Source organism: Engraulis encrasicolus, chromosome 13, assembly GCF_034702125.1.
Source record: "Engraulis encrasicolus isolate BLACKSEA-1 chromosome 13, IST_EnEncr_1.0, whole genome shotgun sequence".
Taxonomy (NCBI): domain Eukaryota; kingdom Metazoa; phylum Chordata; class Actinopteri; order Clupeiformes; family Engraulidae; genus Engraulis; species Engraulis encrasicolus.
The window spans coordinates 40644516-40654793 of NC_085869.1; the positions used below are offsets into that span (position 1 = coordinate 40644516).

Here is a 10278-nt window from a genome sequence, read left to right on the forward strand (position 1 = left end):
TGATACACAACAGTTAAATAGAGAACAGCTTTGTTGATAAAATGGCTGAGTCTGTCCTCATCATTGCTATTGATTTTGGCACAGCATATAGTGGATACCATGTCAAATGTAACACTCCAGGGAAAGGGTCTCAATTTAGGGATGTTCAGTGGGGAGAGGAATATGGAATTCGATCCTGCAAGACACCTACTTGTGCCTTGTTTGACAGTACTGAAAGATTTTTAGAGTTTGGATATGCAGCAATGAAGAAATACACCAGCAAAGGTTGCAAAGATGGCCTTTTCTTTGAAAACTTCAAAATGAATCTTTACAAAAACAAAGTGAGTAGTGCATTGTTGTCATTGTCGTTGATTAATGTTCTGTTTGGCTTTCGTTAAACCTTTCAAAAGCTTAGTCACAGAAAAATCTGGCAGTAAAAACTAACTTGTATCAAAGTTAGACCCAGAGATTGATTATTTAAAGCTAGCATTAGCGGTCAACATACTGGTTTTAGTTGTCCTTAAGGACATGGGTGTAGTTCATGGGGTGGATGGTGGGCACATGTTCATACCACATCTGAGATTATCTTTAAGTGTCCCCACAACTTTATAGCAAATATTTACCCTATAGTATATGCCTATACAATGCGCCTCTACCACTTTCCAAAGCAAGCCTATGCCTAAGGAAATAAAATATTTTAAATAAAATAAAATATTTTTAATTTTGGTATACCTCATCTACAGAAAATGTTAACATCTATGATGCATTTTTATGCACAATGCATTTTCAGAATGTAAACTGTTATGAGGTTTAACACCAATTGATAATTTAATGGCCTTACATTTCAGGATATCCAAAGTGCTTTGCAAGTGACAGCAACCAATGGGAAAAAAATGCTTGCTATAAACGTTTTCTCTGAGAGTCTTCAGTATCTGAAGAATCATGCTCTGCGAAAGATTGAAAATTTTTCACAAGGAACTAAGTTGCAAGACTCTGACATCACCTGGGTTTTGACAGTGCCTGCAATTTGGAGCAACGCTGCGAAACAGTTCATGAGAAATGCTGCCCAAAAGGTAGGGCAAACATAACGCTCGACCAGCCTGTTTTGCTAGCAGTCTTAGACTGCAAGTTAGCAAAACCCATCCTTCAATCACAAATCTCTCTATGTGAGTCTTTTGTCTTTCAATTTGAGTAGCATGTCGAGAGCAGCACCTTTGTGACTGTGCTAGTCATGAAATGCAATGTCTATGGCGTGAACGCTGACCCTGTGTTCCACATTTTCACAGATTCTGTGCCAGTCAGAATCAATTAAGAATCAAGAGCTTTTATTGTCGTCGACAAATACATTTGAGAATGAAATTGCGTTTGGAATACACCGCACACATACTCTGGACAACTGCATCTATGCACACCACCACTTAACAGTTGTACAACTTTTCATATGTTATTGCATGTGATGATTAGTGGGAAATAAGTACACTGCTACAATTTCAGGCTGGCCTTGTGACAGAATCGGATACAGACAGGCTCATCTTGGCCCTGGAGCCTGAAGCTGCTTCAGTCTACTGCAAACAGCTCCCAAGTGATGGCTTTGTTGGAGGAGAGGGGGACACGATGAGACTAGACCAAATGCCTGGACTACAGTATATTGTTGCAGACTGTGGAGGTACTGTATGACAAATTTCTTGGATAAAGAAGCTATTAAAAGCATAGGATAAGTAGCATTAAAATCAAATTAATGAACGGCATTGTAATTAATATATTTTAAATCACACAATAATCTCACAACAATATATCCATTAAAGTAACATTTTTCTATATTTTGCTTCACTTTTTTACTGGACGAATAGGCAATAATAATAATTAGATTGCATTCTCACAGAAAATGCCTTTTGGGGCAGATTTTGATATCTATCCCTAAATTAAAAGCAAACTACTATTGAGAAAACAAAGCTAAAAGAAATGTTGGAAAAAATCCATCCACTCAGTCAGAAGTTATGGGCCAAACAATTCAGCCATCTTGTATTCAGCCATCTTGAAAGTGTTGTATGTCCGCGTTTTGGGGATATATTAAGTGACATACATGGTATTTTAAGTTGGCTAAGGAACACTGCATATGATATAATTTTGAAAATCAACATGGGTCCGAGTGGGATTCGAACTCACAACCTCCATATCTCTAATCCAGCACCCTTGCCATTGATACTAAATGACATACAGTGAGTCCAATATGTATTTGATCCCTTGCTGATTTTGTTGGTTTGCCTACTAACAAAGACATGATCAGTCAATAAATGTTATGATAATATGTATTCTAATATGGAGAGACAGAATATCAAAAAGAAAATCCAGAAATTAACTGAAGAGAATATATATTAATTTATTTCCATTTCATCGAGCAAAATAAGTATTTGATCCCTTGCCAACTGATTACAGTTCCGGGCCCACAGACCAGATGGGCACTTCCGATCAACTTGTCATCTGAATTAAAGACACCTGTACATACTAACATGCATAAAAGACACATTGAATCAGTAGAATCAGTCCATAGTATGAGTGAATCAGTCACACTCCAACCTCACCAGCATGGGAAAGACCAAAGAGTGGTCAAATGATATCAGGAACACGATTTTAGACCTGAACAAAGATTAAATGGGCTGCAAAGCCACAAGAAAGAGACTGGGTATTAATGACCCAGCTGTTGATGCATTTCTTCCAAAATGTGAGGAATACAAAATTACTATCCATCAGCCTGTCTGGGGTTCTACACAAGATTTGACCTTTTGTAGGGATTTGATAATCATGAGAACAGAAAGAAATCAGCCTAGAGCTATACGGTATGAACTAGGCAATGATATCAAAGCTACTGACCAAAATCACTGAGAAAACTACTGGTAGCACTTAATGCCACAGAGGTTTAAATTCCTGTAGTGCACACATGGTACCTTTACTTCAGAAGGAACCTGTGCAGTCCCACTTGAGGTTTGCCAACGGACATCAGACTGATTTAGGATATGATAAGGAGGTGCTGTAGTCAGATGAAACCAAAATCAAGATGTTTGGCATTATCACAATTCAATGTGTTTTGAGAAAGAGTACTACTGTCTATGATCCCAAGAACACCCTCCTCACCATCATGCATGAAAGTGGTATCATTATGGTTTGAGGGTGTGTGTGTGGCCAAGGCACAGGACAACTTCACATTGTCAACGAATGGATGGAGGGAGACATGTAATGTGCAATCCTGAGTGCAAACGTCCTTCCCTCCACCACTACACTGAAGGGTGGGCCATTTTTTGATCTCCCAACATGACAATAATACACAACATACAGTCAAAGCAACGGAGGAGTGGCTCTATAAGAAGCATATTAAAGTTGTGGCCTAGACAGTCTCCAAATATTAACCCTATAGTAATTCTATGGAGAGAACTGAACCTCACATTTGCCAAGCTACAGCCACAAACTATTAATGTTTTAGAGATAACGTGCAAAGAAAAATTGGCAAAAATATTTTCTACTATATGCAAAAACATTGTCATCAACTAAAAGAAGCATCTGACCTCAGTGCTAGACAACTAGGGCTTTGCCACAAAGCACTTTATCTTCTTTAGCTAGAGGGGTCAAATACTTATTTGCCTAAATTAAATACAAATAAATTAAAATATATTATTTTAAGTTATTTTCTGGAATTTATTTTTGATATTCTGTCTCTCCATGTTTGAATACATATCATCATACATTTATAGACTGATCATGTCTTTATTAGTGGGCAAACCGGCAAAATCAGAAAGGGATCAAATACATATTGGACTCACTGTACATGGTATTTTTAGTTGGCTAAGTAACACTGCATATGATATAATTTTGAAAATCGACATGAGTCTGAGTGGGATTCAAACTCCCAACCTCCATATTTGTAATCCAGCACCTTCACCATTGAGGCAAGCAGCTGGCTGTCATAAACATTCCAGCAAGGAAATATCAGATTGCAATGAAGAGCTGAACAATAGATTTCTAGAACTGTAGTATCAGGTACTCTTTAAGAATAGAATGTTCAGAGAAAGTGACAGTTGAGATGGAACCCTTTATTGGCAGCACCTGTTCTGATTGACTGTATGGCAGTTAGTATGGTGCTCTAAGGCAGAGGGCAGAATCAAAAACAGTTTCTGGGTCTTTAGCTTGCTGTTGTTAAAAAACTAAAAAGAATTGGCACATGTCCTCTCTATCTCGAAAGGCCTAGGAGGAGATCCATTTTCTATTTTTACTGACTTGCACAAGAGAAGCAACAAAGCAAGCATAATAAACTGTACTTAGAGTAACTAGAATCAGGCCTTGCTCTGCAAGCCCGCTTAATAACTAAACAGGACTTAGAGATTACTATAAGCGTGGCAAGCCCACTTAATAATATACACAGTGCATGGTTTTAGACTGTGGAGGAACAATGAGCTTTAAGGATATAGATAGCTATGGAGAACCTTTTTCACAAATATTCAGTTATATTTCTGAGGTGTTAAATGAAAGTGTGCCGATCAAAACAAACCCTTCAATCATACACATTACTCTTACTTCCTTCACAAATGTTTGGTTTGGAAAACTATCAGCTACATTATCAGCACTGACATAATTTCGATGTTAAATTCACAGGTGGGACCATCGACATCACCCTGCATGAAGTGCTTCATGATGGTTCACTCAAGGAAGTGTACAAGGCGTCAGGAAATGACCTCGGAGGCCAGAACATAGACCGGCAATTGAAATCCCTTTTAAAGGAGTTGTTTGGTGACGAATGCTGGAGGGAATATGAGACACACCACGCATCTGAACTGCAGAAGCTGATGTATGAATTTGCCTCGGCCAAGTGTGCCGACGAGAATGACGGCTACAGCTTTCCTTGCCCATTCAATTTGGTAGAGATTGTTAAGAAGCATAGTAACCAAGAGTTGCCAGAGCTTTTGCAAGGCCATCAGGGTGTGACTTGGAATGACGGGTCAATTGACATCTCACCCGGAAAATTCAAATCCTTTTTTGACGAAAGTTTGAGAGGCATAGCTGGGGTCCTGAAAGATCTATTGAAAAACCCAGAATTGCAGATCAAGTATTTACTGTTGGTGGGGGGATATGCTTTGTGCAAAATCTTGCAAGACTACATTAAGGGTCAGTTTAGCAAACACTGGAAAGTCCTCTGTCCTTTACATCCTCAGCAAGCTGTAATGGTCGGTGCTGCAGAGTTTGGTAGCCAGCCACAGATTGTGCAATCACGGATTTGCGGGCTTACTTATGGTATAGGCACAAGTGAATTCTTTGATGAGACCAAACACAAGGTAGAGAAAAAGTTCGCAAACTCTGATGGAGAGGTATTCTGCGATGACATATTCAAAAGACTGGTGATGAAGGGGGAGTCCGTAGGTTGCGACGAGACCAGAAAGTACGGTTTTTGTCCAGTCAGTAGGGAACAAACCTCAATAGGTTTCACATTTTTCAGCACCACAAGACCAAATGCAGACTATACGGATGAATGGGGAATGGAAGAAATAACGACCTTGGAAGTTCCCTTGCCTAATCCTGGTGGACCCCGAACTGAACGAGATGTAAATTTAGATGTCAAGTTTGGTTTCACTGAGATTACAGCTACAGCAACAGATTTAAAGTCCCACAAAACTGAAAGAGTCAGCATCAACTTCATGAGAGAGTAGACTTACTGTTTTTTTTTCTGGAGCTCAACATAACGATTCTCTAGCCATCATAGAATTAAAGGAGAATGGTTTCAAATTACGGCGACATGCGCAGCCAAGACTTTGAGGATTTCTGACAAATGTGAGCTCTCAATTTTTCTCAATGTTCTAATCACTTGCATTACCTGTTCACTGTTCACACAATGTTATCCAAATATCATGGCTTTTTCATTCATGCCATATCCTTTTTTTCTGGTATTTTGCTGGCCATCCTTGCTATCAGTTATTGCTTTGATGATTATACAATACATGAAAGCTAGCCTACTTCAACCATAATACAGTATATTCAGTGTACATAGACATAATATGTCAAAGTAATGGTGTGAACCCTGGTGGTAGTGGTATGTACAGAGAGTAATGCTGCTGCTGCTGCTACTGCTGCTGCTGATGATGATGATGATGACGAAGATGACCATGATGATGATAAACATTATTATGATGATTAAACATAATATGGCGTCATACAGATAAAATGACAAATATTTAAATATTTAATGCCCTCTTAAGTGTCTATTTTTTTCTTCCTCTCTTTATGTTTCCTTTTTAGCCTTTATTAGAACAAAATAATGACGAGAGGAACAGGAAATCAGTGGCATAGAAATGGGGTTGGGATATGACCCAAGCAGCTGTGATATGAGGGATATCATTAATCGCTGCACTAGATACCACACTCATGTATAATGACTCGTTCAACATTGCTCTTGGCAGAGCACCAGAAACCATAAACAAGTGAAATGGCATGCATGTATCATACTTAGTCATAATGACTGTGTCTATCAACATGTGCTTTACTGAACAGGTCGTCATAGGTGTACACAGGGCTCTAAATTAACACTCGCCAAATGCGCGTGAATATTCATTTTGGCTAGTAGAGAAAATTATTTATGTGCCAATTTGGCACGTAGCGCCCAACTGGAATATGAACGTCTAAACCGCTACTTCTGAGAACCCAAAGACGGCAAGGTTTCCTACATTACCCATGGACACTAGCCTACCGCCATGATGTAGCCTACAACCATTGGTTAGTCATTTAATCACAGTTTCGTAGCCACACGCCTATTGGCTAACTGCATCACAGCGCGCACCAGAGCCACTGCTTGTTTGAAGAGCAGAGAGATTTTAAAAGAGTTGCGCGGCTCGCGCTGAAACCAGTTTCTATAGTAGGACTAGCGCGGGTTACTTCTGCGTTGTATATTTTGTATGGGTGATAAAGAATGTGGTAGTGGTTACGGCAAAGGTTCTGTGTCGGTGAATGCACGTACAGTGCTGGCCAAAAGTATTGGCACCCCCTCACTTCTGTCAGATAATACTCAATTTTTTCCAGAAAATTATTGCAATCACAAATGCTTTATTAATATCTTCATTTGTTTGTCTTGCAATGAAAAAGCAAAAGAGAATGAAAACAAGTCAAATGAATGACCATTTTACACAAAACTCCAAAAATGGGCCGGACAGAAGTATTGACACCCTCAGCCTAATACTTGGTAGCACAACCTTTAGACAAAATAACTGCGAACAACCACTTTTGGTAACCATCAATGAGTTTCCTACAACGCTCTGCTGGAATTTTAGACCATCCTTGAGGTGATTTCACAGGTGCGTTCTCCACGCTGACGTTTTGAGATCTCTCCATAGGTTTTCTATTGGATTCAGGGGTGGACTCCTACATTATGCTGCAAAATTTGTTGATAGTCTTCAGACTTCATAATTCCATGCACACGGTCAAGCAGTCCAGTGCCAGAGGCAGCAAAGCAACCTCAAAACATCAGGGAAACTCTGCCATATTTGACTTTAGGGACCGTGTTCTTTTCTTTGAAGGCCTCATTTTTTCCTGCTAATTCAAATGAATAGAGGACAACTAAATGAGGCCTTCAATGAAAAGAGCATGGTCCCTAAAGTCAAATATGGCAGAGTTTCCCTGATGTTTTGAGGTTGCTTTTTGAACATTTTCATGACCCCACAGCTCCAAACAACACACACACACACACACACACACACACACACACACACACACACACACACACACACACACACACACACACACACACACACACACACAAGGCAAGTTTATTTGTATAGCGCATTTCATACACAGGTGCAACTCAATGTGCTTCACAAAATTAACAAATGCGAAAAGAAAGGAAACAGGGAAGAAAGAAGGAAATAAATTAGAGTCTTTTACAACATTAAGATAAAACACAAGGTAAATAATAATAATAATAATAATAATAATAATAATAATAATAATAATAATAAATAAAATAAAATAAACATACAAATAAAAATTAAAAATAAGAATGATATATAATTTAAGCTAGGGGAAAGCATCTGAGAACAGCTTTGTCCTGAGTCTAGATTTAAAGCTATCAATAGTGGGTGCATTTTTTACGTCATCTGGAAGCTGGTTGAAGCTAAAGGCTGCCTCTCCACACTTTGTTTTGACTTTTGGAATCACCCGCAAATTCTTCTCCGTTGACCTTAGTGACCTGGTTGGTGCATACAGCTGAAACATATCCAGTGGTTATGTGGGTCTCATTCCATTTAATGATTTAAACACAAGTAGCATTGCCATAAAAATCAATTCTGTAGCTTACTGGGAGCCAATGCAGCGATCTTAAAATTGGAGTAATGTGTTCGAACTTCCTTGTGGAGGCCTGAAAAGACTGTTACAGTAGGCCTAATCAACCTTCCTGTGTGTCCTAAACTAGATGGTTTTGGCAGGCCATAGGCCTATATGTAGGCTACCCTGGTTCACAGCCACTAGCTTGCCTGTAAAGATAACTGTTTTTGCCTACTGCTTAAACACTATTGGCCGATGCTTAAACCAAAGTAGCATATCGTTAAGTTGTTGGTTCTAACTAACTAACTTAAACAAATCTTGCTTTGCCTTAAACAATAGTAAAGCATACACTTGCATACCAGTTTTGCAAAGCACTTGCTTCTTTACACAACACACAGACTCCAGCTGTCTGCACACCATTTTATACACAAGACAGTTTGTTCAAAAGTAAAATCTGAGTGTCATTGTGAAAACACATCTGTTAAAAAAAAACACACACACTGGGTGTATCACAAGATTTAGACACAGACAATAAAACACATGCTTTCAAAATTAACCACTATTCTGCCAGTTACAAAATTGCATTCTTTATATTACATTGCACTTATTTTACTTTGCATTTATTTGTTTTACTTTGATTGCTTCTATGCTAAATTCACACCTTCCTACACTCAAACGAAACAACAAATAGCACAACGGTACTAAAGAGTAGAATGTGGAGTATGGCATTGGCTACGTGTACATGATGTTTTTAAGTCCGATTTAATAAATGCGATTTAAACAGATCGGATTAAGAGTTATTTTGCGATGTGTATACATGGCACTTTCACTTAAATGCGATTAAACGTCTGGGGAAAATAAAGCATTGCGATTGGACTGAGGACGCACGTGCTGAGCGAGCCAAATAAGGCACGGGGGCGTGGTCCAATGCCACCGAGATGCAGGTCATCTTCCCCACGAAAATAGTTGCCTCAGGCGGACTGAAATCACAACATTTCCCCCTTTCTCCCTGGATCATTTACAATGCTACATTAGCTACCCTGTTAGCATAGGAAAACGAGTGGTCAAATAGTAATGTGGAGTAACTTTGTTGTGCTTCATTACTTCGTGGGGCACTTTTACATCAATATATGGAAGCCACAATATTTATAGTCGCTTAGGGACTTTAAATTAAGCAAAACTTTAATGTGAAAATTAGCAGGAAATGCCGCCATGTTTTTCTCACTGGCAAAGAGCACGGTCTCTTGGCGCCATCATGTGGTCAACGAGCATGCGTGGAACGACTGGATTTATTGTAATTCCGAATAAAAGGTTACATGACAGAGGAAAGTGTTTACTGTAATCGGATTTAAAAGAGGATTAAACCACCCACTTTAATCGGACTTAAGTTTAAATTGGAATAAACTTAACGTAAATCCTGTTCGGTAAGTGTTTACATGATATTTTTAGAGTGGAATTAAGTTTTAATCAGATTTAAAGTGAGTTAAATCTGACTTAAAGCGATGGTTCGGAGTAGAATCACCTTAATGCCATTTGAACCGTGACACCCATCCACCTTTACACCCGAAGTGTTTTCTGCCGCAGACTTACATCAACAGAGTTGCCGTGTTATTCGATGTTTATTCCGGTTAGCTTGACTCAAGCGCATATGGATACTGGGCACCGTCTCCAAACTTTCCCCACAAAAATAACATGTCATGACACCAAACTTCTGCAGTAGCACAAATATGGTCTGTACTCACGAAACGAAGCATTTGGAAGTTTGGAAATAGTCCAGGAGTTTAGTATTATCAACACAAGCTGAATAGCTTCTCTGCTGCTAAAGCTGTGCCAACGTTACTTCCGTCATATGAGACAAGCCCGTAAAAGTCTTCAACAAATTTCCAGACGAGAGTGTTAAAAAAGTTTTCACTGAATTGTGATTAAGGCTTATATTTTCAAGGCAATACTTAAAAGATATTTCAAATCTTACCTACTATCAATTAGACAAGGATTTTCGTTATCAAT

At 38.9% G+C, this 10278-nt stretch overlaps 1 protein-coding gene across 2 annotated transcripts; it reads left to right on the forward strand.

Annotated features, from left to right (window-relative positions):
- The first annotated feature begins 5 nt into the window (after positions 1-5).
- Positions 6-6217, forward strand: LOC134461773 (heat shock 70 kDa protein 12A-like). Of its 2 annotated transcripts, none has more exons than XM_063214631.1 (4): positions 6-320; positions 828-1052; positions 1474-1645; positions 4624-6217. In XM_063214631.1, the coding sequence occupies exons 1-4, from the start codon at positions 42-44 to the stop codon at positions 5670-5672; spliced, it is 1725 nt and encodes a 574-aa protein (XP_063070701.1). In that variant the 5' UTR covers positions 6-41; the 3' UTR covers positions 5673-6217. The 2 variants fall into 2 exon arrangements, with proteins under 2 accessions (XP_063070701.1, XP_063070702.1); XM_063214632.1 differs by having other exon boundaries at positions 237-320; positions 997-1052.
- Positions 6218-10278: the final 4061 nt, after the last annotated feature.

Bases quoted from the DNA above. Each gene is read 5' to 3' on its own strand.
- LOC134461773 (XM_063214631.1), top strand. From the start codon at position 42: ATGGCTGAGTCTGTCCTCATCATTGCTATTGATTTTGGCACAGCATAT. The intron at 321-827 runs GTGAGTAGTGCA...CTTACATTTCAG, and splicing joins TGAATCTTTACAAAAACAAA to GATATCCAAAGTGCTTTGCA. The intron at 1,646-4,623 runs GTACTGTATGAC...TTAAATTCACAG, and splicing joins TATTGTTGCAGACTGTGGAG to GTGGGACCATCGACATCACC.